A 21,264-nucleotide genomic window follows, 5' to 3' on the forward strand; every position below is an offset into this window, starting at 1 on the left:
ATACATTTAACCGAAATTCGCAACATTTTAAGGGAATAGAGGTAACACTGTTTACAGCAATTGATTTTTCCCTCTGTTTCTCTATCTCTATCCTTCTCAATGTTAACTTAAACGTATCAAACATTTGGTAAAGCTTTGATTTAGTACAAAGCAGTATCTATCCAAAGGCATGCATCCTCCCAAAACGGTAAAAAGGGTTGTGGTAAAACAACGTAGAGCGGTCTTTTCGCTCTTGGCAATGCTCTACAATTCACGCTCACAAACCCACACACAAACGCAACTTGGTTACTAGCCACGTATTTTCCGCACTTAACTGTAGCCTTTCATCCCCGCCAGTAACTAGCAGCTAGTCCAGACAAAGAAGAACAAAAATGGAAGGACAAAAAGACAAAATTCAGGATATCCATCGCTTTCCCTTTTCCCTAAGCGCGTGCGACTCCGCTTGATCAATCAAACGGAACGGGTTAAGGAGGGGTATGGTGTCGGTAGCCACTAACAACACGATTTAGGTTGTGGGTTAGGTTTACTATCCCCGCTCGAGGTGCTGGCCGCGTTCGCTGGCTCGCGCGTAATGCTTGGCCCGCACGAAACCGGGGAATGAAACAAAAATATATTATATTGTATTGTATTGTATTGGATATTGTATTAATAAATGAAATGAAATGAAATGAAATGAAAAAAGGTGCGCTAGTGGGTGGTACAGGTGGTACAGACCGCCGAACCGGGGGTCCGGGGCAGAGCTGTGTAAACAGACGCACTATTGCTGGCCTGGCTCCGTTGCTGCCTGTCCCGCGCTATTTCTACCATTCGATCGAATGGCTGGCAGGCTACAGCACCTTCTTACGAGGTTTCCGGGAAGAGCGGAAGCCCAAGGACCATATTGACCTTTAACGCTGAAGCAGGCGAGTCACCAACCTGTCTATTTGCACAACACTAATAGGAAGGCTTGACTTTGCTGCTGACTCAGCTTCTTGGCCCGTTCTACCGGGGCTCCTTTTTTTCGCCCCTCCGTTACAAACAAACCCCTGTAAGACGAGGCGCAGTAGTGTGAGCACACATTAATCAATACTTATTAGTATAGATTTTCGCACACACACACACACACAGACAGACAAACCCGCGGATTCCTTTCTTGCTCTCTTGGATTGCTTCAAAACACACACACACACGCGCGCACACACTTACGTGTTGGCGAGAGCTCGGGGTATGCCTGCCCCCCCCGGAGATCGTTGGTGCGGATGACGGCTCAAGGCTCCGTGTGTCTTGTCACTGTATGCGTCGCAATTTGGTATTGGAGAAAAAAAAACAATTCAGGACGGTGGAAGGGTGCCCAATGGCGCATTCCACTGCGGCCCGCAGCTAATGGGGCGAAAGCCCCGGAGCCAATAAAGCTGGCAATGGCCGCAACCCGCTGCGCGCAACCGAACCCCGTTCCGGCGCGATGCAATGCTGAATGGCTGCCATTTTGCAGACAATATGTCTACGGCTTCCGCGTTTTGGCGAGTTCCGTTCTCGCCTGCTGCTAGCGCATTTGCAATTTCTAGCAACGCTTCATCGGAACCTCTAGCATCGTGCTGGGTGTCTACTCATTACGCTAAGGAAGTGTGCCCAGTCCTCACTGTGAAGGGGGGAGGGGCGGGGGCAAGTACTTCAGAGAGTAATCACAGACAGGGCACACAGACACACACACACATTGACAGTACCGAACACCGAGCGCTGCAAGCAAACTCGTTCAGCTCAAGAGCAAACTTGAGCTGGCGCCGAAAGTCATTTGCACTTCTCGCTGCGAAGATGGCAAAAGTTTTCTGCCAGCCCCGTACAGCAAAGAAATGAAAGAAGAAAAAGAAAAATACCAAGACATTCTAGGACCAGTAAACAATCGCTTTATTTCCGTTGTGGCACTACAGAACGATTTGTTCCTGTTGTTTTTTTCTTTTCTTTTTTGTGAGCGTATCACAACGATTAACCGATTCTGGTATTCCATTTGTCCCTTGCTGTCCTCGCTTTCTGGTCGTGGCATATGAAATCCCTTTAAGGAAGCCGCTGCGCCGTGTAAAGTGTCACCAGGCAGCCGGGCGTCAAAGGCATCTTTTCCTTCTTCCAAGAACGCTGCTGCCGCAAGCAAGGAAAGCAGCTTCCAGCATGTCTGCGTAGGTCCGCACTGGCTGAAGCACCGCTCTTCGGGGGTCTTCATCTAATCAGCCGGTTTCAGCCTCCCTCCTTCAGGGGGCGAGCGGGGCGATGCATGTGTCGCATGTGTTTTTTTGTTCCGCTCCCTCTATACCTCCGTTTACGATGCTGCAATCGTTTTTCTGCCACATGGGAGGGGGGTGGGGGGGATGCGATGGCAGTGCAGCAGTCCAGCAGATGTCAGCAGCTGGGTGGACACAAATCTGCGCGTCGAGGAAAGGAAGTGTGGCAAAGCACACACACACACACACACACACACACACACACACACACACACACACACGCGCGCAGCTCGCGCAAAGTGAAAGGATCGAAAACGGCTACTGCAGAGAGTAGCTCTTGGGAGCGGGTCGCACCATGTAAACAACACGCATAGTGATGAAGAGAGACAGATTGATCGAAAGAGAGAGAAAGACACTGCGAGCGGCAGAGAGCCTGTACGTGCGCTCTTGCTGTGCAGGTGTGCTGTGCGCTCTACAGGGCACCTACATTGGACATTGGCAAGCACATGTTCAGTAGCTCTGCTCGCACACGCCATAATTATGGCACTGCAGCGATCGGTTTCGCTGTTGTTCGAACAGTGATTTGCATCCCGAGTCAGATCAGATCAAATGTTTCGTGCCTGCTTTATGGTGACCTGCTGCCTGAGCTTTGATGATAGGCATGAAGATACACACACACACACACACACACATGCACAAAATTGGCATGCCCGAAACCTTGTGCGAATGAGGGCAGTGTGCATGCTGTTTTCGGCAAAGAAAATCCTCTCTCTGTTTCTCACCGTTTGCTACAAGAGAGAATGCTCAAGAGAGAGAGAGGGAGTGCGGGCTTTGGCTCGCCAGCAGCGCTGGAAGCTGCAGAAGTTGACTCTTTACCGTACATCTTCGTGTCGAGCGTGAGCGTGTAGTGATAGCGGCTCGCGCTAACCGACTCGCAGCACCCAACAGCAACAACAGCAACAAAGCAGTACCACAGGCAATAGGCAGCAGCACAAGCAGCAAACACTACCAGCAACAACAGCCAGCGACTGCGGCCTTCGGATTTTTCGGCACTCTGCTGCAGCAGGAGCGGTAGCAGCACCAGCACCAAGAGCAGCCTTTCGGCTTCGGCTCTGCTGTGTTTCGGTCGGCATCCGCACTCGCTGTCACCATCGGTTCGGTGTAACGTCGCGCTGCTGCTCTGCTCTGCATGTGTACGTGCACGTGCGCGCGCGCGTGTGTGTGTGTGTTTAACTGTGTGCTGTATTTCTGCTTCGGTGCGTTGTTCCGTAGGCGTTCCGATGTCGCGCGGCTAGCCGAACGGTGGCTAGTGTGATTGCCCGTGCCAGCCTGCCCTAGCATTTGTTGACATTGACCGCTTCCATCCATCAAAAGAGAGGGAGAACACACACACACAAAAAACCCTCCACCAGCATCAAACAGCATCTGCTCCAATCGAACCGCCGGTGATCCATCTGTCGAACGTCCGTGGTGTGTAAGCGACGAAACCGTGCGACACAAGCTGCACAAGCTGCAGGAACTGAACGCAAGCTTTGCCCCGTGTTTGTGTGTGCGCGCGTGTGTATGTGTGTGTTGGGCATAAACTGATGCAGAAAGACGAACCTGTTTTTTGCCCTACGAACGAGTGTTCGCATCCTTACGTTCCATCTCGTACGATATCGTTTTTGCAGGCAGCTTAGCAGCTCTCCCGAGCCAGGAGTAATGTTGCCCGCAGTTGTACACTGCAAACGTTTTCCTTTTCTTTTCATGCGGACGCACACACACACACACACACTCTGGAAGGTTGTGTGAGGCTGTGGTGCTCTCTTTCTCACGCTCTTCTCTTTCTCTTTTCTCTCTCTCGTTGAAAGCGCAAAACGTGCACACATTAAAAACATCCGTACGCGGCTCTCTGACCTTTTCCCCCCCGATGCTGTTGGCATGGCCCTGTACGCGCGCTCATGATCCGCAAGGATATGGCGGCTGCTGTGTGCGAATGCCGTTTGGTTTTTTTTTTTTTCGTTTTTCTTTTCGGCTACAAATCCCGCTTCGGTGTGATTCATTTTCCACTTTTTCCGCTCTCGATTCTCGCTGAACGTCACGTCCGGCCGTTTGCCCGAGATATTCCTCACATAGGAGTGGAGGAGAGGGGAGAGGGGGGGGTCTGGATGTGTGCCACTGAATGAGGCGGAAGCGAGTGTGTTCGCACAACCAGCAAAAAAAAAAAAGATACAAGTGCAGCCCGTTAAGTGAAGGACATTCCGAGCAAACTACCCTTACCAGTTTACCAAGCGGATACTCGCGCGCACACACACAGACACAGTCAGTGTACGTGTGTGTGTGTGTATGTGTATGTCGGAAACGGGCCAGACAGTTGGACGCTTCTGCTGCTGCTGCTGCCATTTTTTGCTTCTTCATCCTCCTTTTCTTCTTCTTCTTCTTCTTCTTCTTCTTCTTCTTCTTCCCTCCTAACACTAACCACTCTCAGCGGTGGGTCGCCTCAGTAGTACAGCCACTACACGTCCGGCACAGTCTCGGGCCAGAGGTCGGACACACAGTAGTGCGCGCAGTGCCTCCCGTTCGGCTGGATGTGTATGTGCACGCGTATCGTGTCCGTGTGCGTAGAGTCCATCCTAGAGTGAGTTTCTTTTCTGCTGTGGTAGTTGTTGTTTGTTTGTTTGTTCCTTGCCGTTAGTCGCAGCGCAGTGTAACCTCCCGAAAGTAATCTCCTGCCACTGGGCAATGGGAACGGCTGCTGTGCGTTTGTTCTTTGGCACACTAATATTGGAAGGTTTTTTTTTTGTTATTTGTGTGTGCTTTTACGGCAATTCCATTCGTAGTATAGTACGTCCTTTGTGGGGTGTGACGATCTGCGTGCAAATAATCTGCATGTGGGTCTGCAGCACCCGCAATGGCGACGGCGAAGCTCTTTTTTTTTTTGTTGGTTCTGCTAGGCTAGCCGGATTCGCGATTCGCTGCACCATTTTGCTTCGCCGATGTGGACGGCATATCCCCGTCACTGTGCGACCACGATTTGGCTTTGCTGGAAGCCTGGCGGAGCCCTTCCGGTGCATGCGGCGTTGCGGTAAATGCGCTGCGATTGGGACGGTGCCCATTTTCATCTCGCGCGCGCACACCGTACAGCCTCCGGTTGGTCCGACGGCATTTTTCGCAGACTCACTGGAGCCTCCAGCAGCAGCAGCAGCAGCAGCAGCAGCCGTTCATGGCTGTCAGTACGTGTTTCTGTGTTTGTGTGAACGTGCTGTATGGTGGAAGTACGTGAAGGGTCAATGCGAGCGCCCTTTTGAGTTTTTGGCGAGAGCGCGCGCGCTTGTGTGCGTGTGCGTGCGATAGCTCTCCCGATTGAGAGCCTTTCGGTCCGGCTCTCAGCAACCGTCAACCAGCTCAACCTCAGCCCTGCAACCTCCAGCTCGACGGTGCGATGGTGATAAAGCGGGGCTTTTTTTTCCTGCCCCGGCCCAATCAGCCTCCCCGTCGTCGATCGGTCGATCGCAAATGCGGATTCTGTGCCGCCTTTTGTGTGAGTGTGTGTGCGTTTGGTGGCCCTAGGCTCGCTCCAGTGTCCAGGTGCGAGATCGCATTTTAAAGCACACACTCACACACAGACGCGCGCGTAGTGGCAAGCGCGCGAGCAAATTTGCTTCCTAGCTGTTCGAACGGCAACCGTCAGCGAGAGCGTGTGAGAGAGAGAGAGAGAGATAGCGAAGCAGTTTGCTCACACAGCGAGAGTGCTTTTTGGCAATGCGCTTTGTGCTCGCGCGAGCGGTCCTGCTTGCACGGGGCAGGCAGAGTTGAAGCTTGCAAGCGCACACGCTGACACGTCAGTAGGGTACTGGATACACTCACATTAAAAAAAAAAACACACAAACACAGAGACACACAAACACAATAGTTCGTGCGCGCGTGCTGGGAGGTGTGTGTTGTTTTATCGTTCGTGGAGTCCTCCTTTCTTCCTGCACGGCCACGGGTTGTTCTGTCCTTTTCTTCTTCTATCGTGCGACAGAGAGAGAGAGAGAGAGCGAGAGAGAGAGTGAGAAAGCGAGGCAATAACGCTCTAGTAGCCCCGTTCTCCACTCTCCCGGAAGAGCTGTGCGCGACGGTTTTTGGCACACTATCCGCACGTGAACTGCCGGGTTTCGCACAACCGCTCCACTTTCGCAGTCGAGCGTTCGGTCCAGCGTCCAGCGAAAGGATAGTTTGCACTGTGCCAACTGTGGGTGTTCCGCCAGCCCGTCCGTCCGGCTTCGCAGCCCTAACCCGTCCGCCGACCAACGCACCGCAGCGCAACTGATCGGCCGAGGAGCTTCGTTTTGTACAGCGCGGCAGAAAGCGTCCGCTCGCTCGCTCGCTCGTTCGCTCGCCATCGCTTTCGCACCCAGTGCACGTCCGAAAACGAAACTGAACACCGTCGGCACTCGCCGTACGATAGCACGATAAGCGCGACACGGTTGCGATCTGCACACACGGCTACAAAGCACAGTGAAGTGATTGAACTCGGAGCAGCAGCAGCAGCAGTGGAACAAGCAGTGGCATACGTGTGTGTGTGTGTGTGTGCGTACGTGTATTGTGCTAGCGAGCGAGCGCTTCGACAAAGCAAACACACACACCCACACACGTGGAGAGACATTCTGTTCTTATCTTCACCTACACCTTCATCCACTTATTTCTCTCCTCTGCTGTTTTTTTTTTCCCCCGCACTTCCAACAATTTTACAGGACGCACTTTATTACACAAAACGCACACACGCACCTGAATGCGTCCCAATGGTTCCGGAATGTGCAGTGTCTGAGTGTTGAGTGGCTTGAGTGCGCGTACCGGATGTGTTACGAAAGTGAATAGAAAAGGCAGCGGCAGGCGAAAAGGAAAACAGCAACGAGAAGCCCCGTTCGACGACGGCGCAGCGCGCTAGGTCCACGCTTGGTCCCAAAGTCCCACAGTGCTGTGTTTGTGCTCTGCGTCTGCGTGTGTGCGTGGTTTTATTATTATTATTTTTTTTTCGTGAACGGCTTTAGTGCGTTAAGTGTGGTGGCTTTAGAGCGTAGCTGATGCGACGGTGCCACGGCTGTGTGGCGTCCCCAAGGCCAAAGCAGGCCGGCGAACTATCAACCTCTAGCAGCTGAGCAGCGATCAGGCCCACCAAAACCACCGCAATCAACAGTGTGTGTGTGTGTACGTGTGTGTGTCTGCGTGTGTGTGGCTGTGTGTACACACGAAACAATAATCGCCTGCAGTAAGGAAACGATCGCCAAACGGAGTGCGTGCGCGCGTGTGTGTGTGGCCCCTCTACTCCTCGTACGTCCAGCGGCACACAAAGCAAAGCAAAGCACGCCAACAGCAACGAACCGCGCAGTGGTGTACAGTGTGGCCGGATAAGTCCTTCCAACCAGTGCTAATCCTTCTCTCCGGCTCCTCCCAGCCCTGCCTACATTCCCCGTTCCTAGAGCAACCGGACGGGTCTATCCCTCTATCCCCATCGAAGGCCCGACTCATCCTTGTTCCCACCCCCCTCCGCTCCCCCCCTCTCCTCCACCCCATTCACGGGCACACCCAAAACACCTTCGGTTCCGGTGCTCGCAGTGCGGCAACATTCGGAACAACCGCGGCCGCCCCGAATTGTTGAGCGATTGGTTACCTATTTAAATGCAAAGCCATAATCTATCGCAAAGATAACGAAAAAACGCCGTGTAATTCGGCATCAACCATTTCTCCGATAGATTTTGTTGAGAAATGGGGCCTGACGCCAGTACTTGGGCCCAGACAAGAGCCAGTCAGTTGCGGTGAAAGTCAGACGAGCGGGCAGCCCCCTCTTCTTGCGGACAGGTAATTTGCACAGCATAAGCGCTAGGTGGTAGCAAGAGAACATTCGATTCACCAAACCCAGTGCGTACTGCGGTCATCCAGAGGTTCGCACGTCACTGGCGACAGTGTCGCTGTCGTTTATTGTTTCTCGTCAGGTTTTGTAATTCGATTCGCTGAAACTTCGCGTCCAAGAGATCCAAGAGTAGCAGCACCACACGCAAAATGCATTAAACGTCGCCCAATTCAACTGTCGCAGGACACTCCAGCGCAGTTTTTTTTTACTGCGCACTAGTTCGGTTCCAATTTCGAATGGACAGAAACGTAAAACTGTGAATGCGAAAGCTACCGGAGCGGGTAATGTGTGTTTGCCATCCGTCACGAAACTGCGGCGCTTTCGGATGCGTCCCCAAAATCCGATTAGCTCGGAAAGCATTAAACCTGGCAGGACGAGGAGGGAAATTTACCATCCCGAAAAACAGTCCGGAAGCCACATGCACCAGCAGAAGCAAAAAAAAAACCTCTCTCCACCTCCGGGTGCACATGTGACATGAACGGGGGGTTCGCCGCTTGGTGCATCCTGCTTCCTATTTTTTCCTCTGTTTTTTTTTTTTATTCTCCTCGAGAGCGATTTTATTTGCAATGCTGTTTTTGCTTTGTCCTCACTTTGTGCAACGCCGTCGCGACATCTTGCTTCATCGCCATTAAAGCCCTTCGTCCCTGCCTTCCTCCTTCTGTTTTACTGTTTCCGGGATGGCCAAGATGACACGATGCATGGCACGCTATCCAGGACACGCGGCGAATGCACTAGCGAGGCTGGGTCAAAGCATCGTTCTCGGTTTTTTCTTTTCTTTTTTTTTTTGTTGCAACAACTTGAGCCATAAAGCACCTACTTCCTGCTCCCTTCCGTGTTTCCACTCCTGCCCCGCTTGGGTTAGGTTTTATGTGCCAAAACTCGGACCAATTGGACAGCATAATCATTCTCCACTCTTCAACCATTTGGAGCTGAAGGGGAGGGGTTCGTCGCCCAATGCACAGGCGATTGCGTGCACGATGTGTGGTTTGGCTGGCGCCACTGGCAAAAGAAAGGGGGGGGGGGCCGAGACGCAATAGTTAAAAGCGCTCCTAGAAGCAAACGGCCCATACAGGGTTTCCCACGATATATTGGTTGGTTCCCATCAATTTTTGGTGGATTCCCATATTTTTTTGGTGCGTTCCCACGATTTTTTGGTCGTTTCCCAGAATTTTTTGGTCTAATTGTATTGATATCCAATCGGAAAATACCAATAAATTATAGGATCGAACCAAAAATCTATGGGATACAACCAAAAAATCGTGGGAACGCACCAAAAAATCATGGGAACTGACCAATAAATCGTGGGAAACCCTGTAAATAAACGTCTTGATCGGCAACACAGCACACGCAGTGCACGTTTATCACGTGCGCACGTCGCAAGCTGCACGCGCAAAATGATGCGACGTCCGTACTGCCCGATCGTACGCAGCGATCCGGCACGAAGGACCAAAAACTCGGGGCAGTTTTATTCGCATTTTATTTCGGTCGCTGCTCACTGCAATTCGATTTGCGGAGTTTTATAGCGCCGTGGCGTCCCGGAGCGCGTCGCCTGCAATTTGCAATTCCAAATGCCGAGCGCCTTGCGGGTTTGGGACGCATCCGTTGAATTGACCGTTAAAAATTGATCATTATGGGGACGGTGGTCAGCCATCTAGGTCAACGGTTTGGGTTTCTTTCTCCTTTTTTTTTTTGTTTTAGTGCTTGGTGTGCAATGATGTCGCTGGTGTTTGGCTACTGCCTGATGGCTGTATCTGTGTGTGCGTGTGTGTGTGTGTGTGTGTGCAGGAATGATGCGCCAGTCGCTTCTTGGCACACGTCAGCCGAGCTGCAGCTGCGACAAACGCTGGGCAAGCCGGAAGATTGGTGGTGGTGATGCTTGCCCTTATTTCCTCCGTTCGCCGTTGTTTTCCTAATATACGTTTTAAGGGCATTGTTTGTGTGTGTGTGTATTTTAGTTCTTTCGAACTCTTTCCGGTGCCTTTGTTGGCTAGTTTTGCTTGCGCGCCCCATAAAACCAAACCAGGCAACATAAAATGGCACATTTGTGCAACCGAAAGCACCGAAAGAAATTGCAATTGCACGGATCGGGGACAAAACCACACCACATCAGCGATGGGTGGTGGTGGTGGTGGTGGTGGTGGTGGTACCCAATGACCCAAATGTTTATGCCACTCAGCCCAAACTTCCCGCTAGGTGTATGGCGTCACACGTACCAAGGCTAGCGGCAAAAGACGGGGGTTTTTTGTTGTTGTTGTTCGGACCGGCATGTTGCACCGTTGCAGCCAACTAATTGCTGCCTCGAGCCAGCAACCTTTTCCGCTCTTCGTGTGTGGTTGGGCGTATGTGTGCCGTTACCACATGGCAACAACGAACGGTTTAGTTCAGCGCAGGCTGCTTTGCTCTACGTTCATAAATCCAAAAAAAAAAACAAAAAACATCTTCCAATTGAGCTGGCAGACCGAGAGAGCCGCGGTCGGGCAGTTGTTTGAATGCCTCATGCGACACTCACCCATCTGGTAGCCATCTTGAAAAGCTCGATGCTAATTTCTGTGCTCGCCCGAAGCAAGCCGGACGTGGCGAATGAAATTAATGGACTTTTTTTGCTGCGCGCAATCGAATTCGGAATGCCGAAGCGCTGCGTTCTCGAGAGCCATCACTACTACCACTACTGTTACATCTCTACCGAGCCGAACGGATGGAAAATTAAATGCTTTAATCTGCCCTCCGAAAACAAACCATTCAGGCCCACCACCCATTCCTGTTCGGGGAATTCCATTTCAGCCATGATTGAGCGATTTCCATTTCATTTCATGGTCCAAGAATGCAGCGGCCATGTTCGTGGGACGAGATTGGTCGCTAGCACTCCTTACACACACTCACACACACACACACAGTTCTGGAAGGTGCGACCGGCGCACCCAACCGGAAGCCGATACAGACCATTTCGATTACGATTTACGGCCGGGATGGCCCACAGCATAAAAGCTGTGTGAGCCTCTGTTCCAGCAGCTCCCATCGCTTCGGCCTGCGCTTCAGCTGCCCCCATCGGGCCCAATTGCCTCGGGAGTGGCAGCCGGCAGGTTCTCTGCTCGTGGTTGGCGTTTTTTTTTACCGCGCAGCACACTTTTGCACAACTTTTCATAGTTAATTATGGCTTCCATTATGGCTAGCCGACTTGCGCGGGGGATGGGATGAATGGGGGTGAGGGTGAGCAATAAAATTACTAGATAACCGGCTGGTATGCAGTTCCGACCCGGTCGACGGCTTCTGGTAAGGAGGAGCGTAATATTCTAAACATGCCTTTCTTCTTTCAACCCCCGGGAATCCTCGCCGCATTCCAAGCGATCGGGAAACAGAAACCCGAGGAGGGGTTAAACAACAGCACATTAACTGCTTTCCAGTTTCTGCGAGGAAGCAAACAGAACTCCGCAAACGGAACAAAAAAAAACAGAACAAACAACTCTTCGCCGTGCGCCAGCCATGGCATGGTAGATGTGTTTTCTTTATTTTATTATTGCAAGCCACTATCGATGGGACTTAAACATCGATTCACAATCGCGCATGATGGATGGCAGCAGACGTACAGCCGTTTTCCGTTCGCCGTTTAACGGGCGCTTAACGGGCGCTTAAGCGACGCCTAACCGATCGCACCCTAGTATTGCGCGTTGTGGTGTGCCGCGTGCCGCTGTCCGGGCTATCGATTGCCAAAAACAAAGCAAACCCAAAACTGCAGGACACAAAAATGGAAGCAAACGCACCACGTGCCCGCGGCTCCTCCATCCCTTGCAACGTTCACTTCACTTCGCTGCGCTGCTTGGTCGAACGTGAACGAGCGCTGCTTCCCCAAAACTGTCCAAACAACATTATTAACGATTGTCGTGATTTACCTTTAACGTAAGAAGGTGGAGAGGGGGCAGGGGGCTGTAGTAAGGGGATGGAAGGTGGGCTTAGTATTTAAATCAATTTTCATTAGGAATCGAATGCTTCCCCTTCTGTTCCGGGTTGCTGGGTTCGGAATGATTGGGTAGCGGAAGGGAAAGGTGGGGGGGGGGGGGGGTTAATGGCTCCCTGTCAAAAAGTTATAGTGCCAAAGTTGGGTGGCAGGGGAAGCAATGGGCTGACAACTTTCGCTCGCCGTGATCGCCTCACCCCCTTCCCACACTCCTCACCCCCCCTCGGGATAGACAGTAAGTTTGATGGGATGATGGGAAGGGGACTCTATTGCTTATTGGGCAAAGGTCAACCTCTGGCGCTACGTATACATTCCATTATGTGTGTGTGTGTGTTTAATTTCGCAGCACACGCGCGCCTAAAGCTATGCAATGGATTCGTTTTTACACTTTAAAGTTTGGCTGAGAGGAGGAGAAGGAAATAAAACGGTTTCAATAAAATCATTGCAGGACTTTTTCGAAACGTCCGAAAGCCACGTGGCGCACGTGATAGGTTCCAGGGAGCGCGTGTACCTATTGCTTCTCATGTTGGTTGAGGGTTTATTTATTTTTAAACTTTTTTTCGATTTTTTATTGCTAATAAGTTCTCAAATGCTTATGTAACCTTTTTGGACAGGCATACTTCATACCTTAGGAGGTGTACGTTTACAGGTTTTCTTGATTTTATGAAAACCATGAAAATAAAACCAAATCATGCTTCTAATATGACTCAATTTAAGAATCGAATCATGAATCTTGCATTTCTAATGGGCTGAATCGTTATTACTAATTAGTATTTAAAATCTTATGTGATTGCAAGAACTATTATGATCATTGATTAATCTTAGTAGAAAAAAGCCTAATTGATTGAATCAGACTCATCAGATTTTGCTCGATGATTTCTGAATGAATCATAGCTCTAATTGTACTCAAAATTATTCAAATTGGAATGAATATTGATTCATTAAAAAAACAACTTTACCGATGTAAGCAGATTAGACTACATGATTCAATCGTTGGAAAAAATAATCCTTCCCTTCGTAACCTCCTTTCCGCCACGTTTCATTGAATTAAAGTGCCCCACTGCCCTCCCCACGCAGGTAGCCCGATCAAGGGGCTAATTATCGAAGCGACGCTTAACGACCCTGCCGTAACAGAAGTGTTTTCACGAAATTGCACGTAACTAAACAACGTATGTCAAGCACCGCCCGGCCCTGCCTACAAACCCGGCCGGCCACCCATAGGTGGTGTATGCAAATTGCGAATATGCAATCGCTCTCCCTGCTCCCAACCGCATATTCCACCTCCATGAGACCGGACAACTTAATTGGGCATGGGGTTTCCAAATTGTCCAAAAGCGATTTAATTAAAAACTGTCCCTCCTCCCGCATCGCAAGCGCAAGCGGTACGGCAAGTGCATCGCATATTTATGCTAGCCTCCATACTTCACCCCTTGCTGTCACCCCGCTTAGGGCGCAGGGCCAATTAATCTGCTTTCGCATTCGGGTTCGCTCCGGTCCGAGCAGGCAGGAGATTTGCCCAGCCGCAAAGTGATGGATATTGCCAGCCATACGGCCTGCCCGCTTGAAAACCATCGCTCCCCTCGCCGCTCTGCACCCCATTGCAAATCATCTTCTTGATTGAAAATCGATACTAAAATTAGAAAGAACTAAATAAATAGCTCGGAGCGGGACGAACGCAGCAACAAAACGCAAACACGGTGACCCCGCTTACGTAAAGTACGTTTCGGGCCAGTCCCTACCATGGACTGGTTCGGGGCCCTGCTCTCTTCCCATTATGAAGCACCAACCGGCGATCACAGGATTCATTATATTCTTCCAAAAAAAAAAGAAAATAAAAATAATCCACCCAAGCATCCAAAAGGCGCCGCTCTGAGGGCGATTTCTAGCCACCGCCACTAATTATTATCTCTCCCAGAGCGTTTGGCTTTTCTCCCTTTTTTTCCTTTTGTTTTTCTCCCCTCGTTTGTGTGTGTGTGTGTGTTCATTTCAATCCGCATAACAGCTTCAGCAAACCGGGGAAAAGCAGAAAAGGGCGAAAAACAAGCACCGCTAGAGGCCGAGAAGGCCTAAAATAGAATCCGCACATCCGTTTGCAAGAAAGTGCCCAACTTTTATAGCCCCACCGGGAGAACAACACAGGGAGGCTCTCTTTCTCTCTCTCTCTCTCTCTCTCTCTCTCTCTCTCGCTCTCTTTCACTTCCCCTCGCTTACGGGAAATGGGAAAGCTTGGGGGAGTTGCAGCAAGGAGTGTTTTGCAAGAACAACTAGCGCAAAAAAAAGGAGAAAAGAAATGAAAAGAAGATGCAAAAAGTCTCCTGAACCTGTGTGCGTGTGTGTGTGTGTGTTGTGTGTTGGTACACGGGAAAAGCATTGCACAGGGACGAGGGGGCTGGGAGCCGAGAAGTGGTTACTAAAAATAGCGTGAACCCTCGCCCCGGCTGTTTCCTTCAAATCCTTCAAAAGTTGACTGAAGCGGTGAAGCGCATGGAGGTGGGGGTGCACGATATTACAGCGCTCGAAAATATGCTCCAAGATGGAGGCGATGAAGATGGCGATGAAGGTCTGCATGGCGGTCGGGGTGGCCTGAAACTCGCGCTAGGCAAAGGTGGGCAAAGCTCCCCCATTTTTGGTCCCATCCATTTCACAGTCGCTGCCTGCCCGACGTGGAAGGATGCGAACAGTGAGGAGGGAGCTGTGGGGGGGGGGAGGAGGAAAGGAAAAGCTTCAGCCGTGAAGCACGGCTCGACTCGGAACGGAGCGAAAGAACCGGAAGCGAAGCGCAGGAAAGCAAACCCCCGAGCCCGCAAAGCTCGGTGTTTGTGAGCGTAACGCGCGTTTTGCGTCATTCTGGCGGCATCATTGGAAACGGCGTGGCGTTCTTGTTCTGTTTGTTCGATTGTCGGTGTCACATTGGCAGCGCGAGGGCACCGTGCAAGAGGGTGCTGTTAAGGTTAATACGGGTGAGTGATGGGTAGAGAGCAGGGGAGAAGCGCAAATATATCCGCTGGCAATCGCAAACCCCCCCCCCCCCCCCACCCCCCCACCCACCGGGGACAGTATATGCGACGGAGCGCAGCTTGTCGAGCACATTTTTCAATCCTACTATTCGGAGGCGAGGTGACAGAGAGAGAAAGAGAGTCAGAGCGTAAGAGAGAATTTAAAAAAAAACACACACAATGCTAGACACAGATCGACCAAATCGGCAAAGAATGTTTCAAAATTGCACACGGAGTGAAGAGCAAAAAAAAAACACGAAAGAACAAACACTGGAGAACAATGGATACGAAGGGGAGGGAAGGGTGGTTGGACGAAAATGTAAAAGTTCTCCCACGGTCGAGGCTTTTGTCGAGGAGAAGCTTAAAAATAGGACACTCCATTTGCATGATTTCCACCCCCCCCCCCTTTTTGTCCCTCGTTTTTGGTCCTTCGAGCCGGATTGCTGCCGTTACGGCCTTCCACGCGCGTCCTAGCTCCCGTCAGAATGGCGGCCGTGCTGTGCCAAATTTGAAACACACACACACACACACACGGCTCGTCTCGGTTGGCAGACATCTTGTCTGCCAGTTCGGTGCGGCTGCCATCGCCCCCACCACCGCCACTGCTAACGGCCTTATCATGGGTCTGCAAATGGAGGCGCCCAGTACTTCAGCACATTTCCTTCCACTGGAATATCGCATCGCCTGCGGATGGGTGCTATTTATAGCTGCGCTAGGCTTGAACCAACCTGTACCTTATTCTTAGGCTCATCCCTATCTTGTTCAACTTTTTTTTTCTCTCTCTCTCTCGAGGATTCGGGAAAGAACTGGGAAAGAGCGCCGGAATGATGTGCAGCAACGCAACTTCACCTTAATCAATCCGAACTTATTGCCGATCTGGGGCGTGCGACATCAACCGACAGCAGCATGCGCATCCTGCTCCCCCTCCTCCGCCCCCCCCCCCCCCCTAATACGGTAATCAGGGGCAGGAAAGGTGGCCGTGCCAAAGTGTGACGGCTGCTAATTACGACGATAGAATCATTAGAGCGCACCGGCGAACGTGATGCGAGCGCTCGCGCGCCCTTGCCAGAACGACACCAACCATCCGCCTACTCTCACCGCGGTGGGTGACGCTCGCCATTGCAGCTCGTCAATCAAGATGCCTCTTTGCCCCTTTCGCTGCTATGGCGGTTGGCGGCTGCAAGGGCTTTAGACGAACTGTCTGCCAGCGCCTTTGAAGTCGTCGGGACGGAGCCGGGACAGTGTATGCGTGTGTGTTGTGTTTTTTGTTTTTTTTTTCTTATTCGAGCATTTTTCCAACCTCCAGCCAATTGATTTGTTTACGGCCCACCGGTCAGCGCTAAATCATCATAAGCTTCGCTCACGCGCGCCGACCGCTCGATGCGGGGCTGTGGCGTAAAATAATTGATTTATTGGCACTCCTGGGGTAGGGGAGTTTTCGTTGGTTCTTTTCCACTCCGCCTGCCGCTACGCGCTCCTTTCGGTACCGACAGCGATGTGTTTATATTTATCGTGATTGCGTATGGGGAAAAAAACTCGCCTCTTAACGACCAAAACGACCCGAACGTGTAGTTTACTTGCGCAATAGTGTATGGGTGTGAGGGGAGTTGTTTTTTTCTTCCTTCTCAGTGCAATATACACTTTATTAAATATAGTTTAAGGCATCAGTCAATTTCAGCTCTCACCCGGTACCGTTCAGCTTACAAATCAACGGCCTTAGAGGAAGCCGCTAAGGCAAACTCGCCTCATCAGCACACCGGCATTGCAACAAATCTAATGCTCTTTTCTCTCTCTTTCTCTTCCCTTTCGCTCCCGCACTCCAGGTCTCTACCCAAGTTGAGCAGTCAGGATGAAGAAGGGGGGGCGGCGCACGGTTTTGGGGGAGGTCATACTCATTTTGAACCAATACCACACGATCACGATTTCTGCGAGAGAGTTGTCATCAATGTAAGTATGAACCTACCGCACAGTGCGAGCGACCATTTTCAGCTACAGCAGCAACAGCGAAAAGCGGATAGAACCACCCTGAACAAATATTTTAATTTTACTAGTCTACCCACTGCCACTGCTCCCTCCCAACCGGGTCCGCAGCGGGCCGATGTAGCAAGCATCGCAACTGATTGAGCAAATTAAGTGTCATTATGACCTGTTTCGCTGATTGTACGTGACACACGGGTGTTACAAAGTACGGGGCGGCCGTTTTTTTGAGACCGTTCCGAATTTTCCATCTTGGTGCCATGACCAGGATATTTTTTTCGACTTTATATAAATGCCTTCAGTTGGCTACATTTTTCTCAATTCTCAGCATTCATTATAACAGTTATTTGTCCATCAGAATGAATAAATAATAGCCTCTCAACAAATTAATAATTGTTTTCTGGAAAGGCAACTCTCGTGGTACCCTAACCAGGGTTTGGCAAGGTGTTTGAATGCATCACGTAGAAAACGTTTTTCTAAGTTGCCCCAAACAGTATTGCTGCATATTTTGATAGAGAGAATGAGGTGTTCGAATCACGTCACGTAGAAACAGAATTACTGCAATTAATGTTTCGGTGCCGTGACCAGGATTTTGGTTCAATTAGCTTACATACAAATAAAAGGCAGTCTTAAATCATTCAAATTAAACTTTATACATTGATTTACGTCTCTTCGTCTATCAGTGTAATTTTCTCTTTATCTCTCTCTCTCTCTCTTTCTCTCTCTATCTTTCACTCTCTCTCTCTATCGATATCTCTTTCATTCTCATCATCTCAACACCATTTTAATTCTTCTTCTCTTTGCCGCCCTTTACAGGTCAGTGGTTTGCGGTTTGAAACCCAGCTACGAACGCTAAACCAGTTTCCCGATACTCTACTAGGCGATCCGGACAGAAGGCTGCGGTATTTCGATCCGCTGCGGAATGAGTATTTTTTTGATCGGAATCGGCCGAGCTTTGATGCCATTTTGTATTATTATCAAAGCGGTAGTATATATCAATTCAATTTCCCCATCAGCGCCATTAACGGAAGTTTGTTTTAAATTTCTCTCTCTCTTTTCTTCTCTCTTTTCTCTATTATGACAACCTTCGGTTTTTGCCATACCACCTCCACCTCCCATCTTCGGTTTTTTACTTGCTCATCATGGCTCCCTTCAAACAAACAAAAAAAATATATATATATATAAACCTGGCACCATATCACCATGCGTCATATCAAATAAATATAACGAAAATCAACCACCAACCTTCCCTCCGACCGAACCAACCAACCAACCAACCAACCAACCAACACCTGCCTGCCTGAAAACCCCGAACAAAAAAAAAACCAACCGCTTCTTGTGAAAAACCAACGCCCATCGCCCACGTGCATCGTTCCGTCCTGCAAAATAAAATAAAAACACACACACTCACAAACACCAACCACTCTACACACATACACCCACTCTCTCTCTATCTCTCTCTTTCTCTTTTGCTCCACCCGTTGCTATACGCACCAATACACACACACGCGCGTATACGCACATCCTCCAAACACGTACCCTTCCCACGACATAAACCACACACAAACACCTGCCTAACCTTCGAAAACCTCCTCCGCCACCCTGTGTGCTGTTCCGTGTGCTTATGACGTTTTTTTTTGTTTTGTTTTGTGTCCTTTTCTTTGTTTTTCTATTTTATTTTTTTCCATCTCTATCTCACGCGCTCCATGTTATCAACAAACAATAAAATTCAACCCCTTTTTTCTCATTTGCGTCCATTTTATTTCTTTACCTACCCTCACTCTTCCCCCCCCCCCCCCCTTACCTTTCTGTCCAATTGTCTTCCCGCGCAAAACCTTGCAACTCCTCGCGCAATCAACTCGATTTGCATACACCTTGTCACGCTTTTTGCCATCTCCCGCACACCCCACACGCCAATCACTCTCCTTCTCTTAATCTCTCTTTCTCGTTCTGCCCGTCTCTCCCTCTCTCTCTCTCTCTCTCTCTGTCTCTCTCTCCTCTATTTGTCTGTTACGTCTTCGATAAACTTTTATTGTTTGTTTTTCACCTTTTATCCGGCTCAAAACGTACCGGAATGGTGCCTCGCCCTGTTCCCCACTGACCCCAACGTCCAACTTAAATCGCTATCCCTCTCTCTCTCTCTCTCTCTCTCTCTCTTTATGTGTACCTCTTGATTGTAATTCTCCTGTGTCACTCTTCTAACCCCCTCCACCATTGCCCCTCGCACCAACCCGTCCGTCTCCTCTGTGGCTGTTTTTGTTCACGGTTGTTTTTGTTTTGTGTTTTTGTCTTGTTTTCAATTCGGTTCCCTTTTTTTTTTTGTTTTTTTTCCCTCGTTTGTTGTTTACTCTCTTTCTCTCTTTCTCTCCTTCTCTGTCTGTCTACAACAACAACCAAAAATTATTAATTATTTTACTTTACTATGTTTTATCAATTGACAAACTTTCTCTCATCACCATTCACTACGAAAAAAAAAAACAAACGCAATATCACCCGTAAACCATCTGTCAATATTGTTTTCTAAATGTTTCTAAAATAATTTAATTCGAATCCCTTTTCCATGAACCGTTAAACACACTCACTACTGTTACGAATCTCATCGACGCAAATAAAACAAAACAAAACAAATAAACAAAAACATCAACAACAACAACAACAACAACAACAAAACATCAACAACAACAACAACAAACTGTTTCGAACCACCCGTTCAAAACAAAAAACACCAAAACAACGCCCCTACGAAACTGTAACAAAAATCTCGTCAACCGTCTCCCCTCCCCCCCTTGCCGCGACAACGCGTGAATGTGTGAATCTAACATCAACAACCGAAACAACAACAACAACAACACCTACACCTCACACAAACAAATACACTTGTACCCACACACACACACACACACAAACACTACACAACACACACACATATCACACGACTCGACCGTGCGCGTGGTGGAACACAACGAACGAAATGCAACGGAAAACGTCGTCATGGTGCGTGGTGTGTGCGCGGTGGTGTCGTTTGTCTGCGCCGTGGACTCGCTTCTGAATGTAATCCCAAGGCGGTCGATTACGGAGACCAGTCAACGTACCTTTAGATGTATTTAGCGAAGAGATTAAGTTTTATGAATTAGGCGAACAAGCAACTAATAAATTTAGGTAAGTGTGTGTGTGTGTGTGCGCGCGCGCGCGTTTGAATGCTCCCTTGCTCTAACTCTCTAACGCTCTCTCGAACGACACTAACACCCCGCGCCTAACACACCCGATCCCGGTGGGCAGCGGGCGCAGCGACAACACTACAGATACAAACATGGCACTGTGCATGCGGATCTACGCCCCGAGCAGCCAGCGTATGCTGCGCAACTTTCCGTAATTCGAATATGATGTTTTGTTTTTTTTTTTTTTTGTGTTTTACCTTTCTACCGACTTGTGCATCTGGTAGTGCTAGCGCTAGGTGTACCGAATGCTAGCGCGCAAGGTTGGCTAGTTGTTTCCATGTACAAGCTCCAGTTTATAGCGTTCGATTGAGGGATCCATCTGCAAGGTTATAACGCGGCAAAACGTTACCCTTGGCGTTACACGTAACGAATGTATTGGACATTCGTACGGACTAAAAGAAACTAGGCACTAATATGACCAAATTCAAGCATTAGATCGTTTAAAAAAAAAAAACCACTTCTCATAGCTTTTAACATCTCAAACTCCCTGGGAAGGTTTTTTTTTGTTTTCAAATTGCAAATGCTTAGTCTTTTCTCAGTCCTTACCGGGTTTTCCAGGAGTTCTGATTGCTGTGGGACACTTTATTGACTCTTTCCTAAGTGGAATAAACGTAATGTAATAGGAATTAGACTCTAGAGCACCCTTGTTGGACAATTTCAATCAGATTTTTCAAAGAGCCTATTTGAAAAGCGTGGCATAGAGTCCAAGTGAGAAAAAAGCGACAATTCCAATCTTATGCAGTTCAATTCCCATGAGAAAGAGTCAAGGAAGTGTCCCACACCTATGAGAGCCCTGGGAAATCCCTGCACATTCTTTTCTTTCTCATATTTTTTTTCCTTTTGCTCTTTGTGATTCAAAAATACCAGTTAACCGAAACAAACCAGCCTGAGAACATTATTTGATACGTGACGCTTCTCTTATGTAACGGCAAAGCATTACAAAGCCGTTATGCGTTACACCTGTGAGGCGTTATTATTGTAACGGCCATGGCTGTAGGTATGGTAACGAGTTGACACAGATTGTATGCTAAAATGCACTCGACAACTGTGAATCGGT

At 49.4% G+C, this 21,264-nt stretch overlaps 1 protein-coding gene across 11 annotated transcripts in view; it reads left to right on the forward strand.

Annotated features, from left to right (window-relative positions):
* Positions 1-21,264, forward strand: part of LOC1272004 (potassium voltage-gated channel protein Shaker) — a 177,152-nt gene that overhangs the window by 128,588 nt on the left and 27,300 nt on the right. For 7 of the 11 annotated variants that reach the window (XM_003436902.2, XM_061645770.1, XM_061645739.1 and 4 more), the window contains 3 exons: positions 16,836-16,959; positions 17,806-17,977; positions 20,052-20,148. In XM_003436902.2, the coding sequence (XP_003436950.2) occupies positions 16,836-16,959; positions 17,806-17,977; positions 20,052-20,148 (393 nt within the window). Of the gene's footprint in view, positions 1-4,645; positions 4,810-7,814; positions 8,013-16,835; positions 16,960-17,805; positions 17,978-20,051; positions 20,149-21,264 lie in introns of those variants that run through there. The other 4 variants (XM_061645756.1, XM_061645792.1, XM_061645773.1 and 1 more) reach the window with 3 other exon arrangements.

The sequence above is a fragment of the Anopheles gambiae genome, chromosome X (assembly GCF_943734735.2).
Source record: "Anopheles gambiae chromosome X, idAnoGambNW_F1_1, whole genome shotgun sequence".
In the NCBI taxonomy this organism is placed as follows: Eukaryota; Metazoa; Arthropoda; class Insecta; order Diptera; family Culicidae; genus Anopheles; species Anopheles gambiae.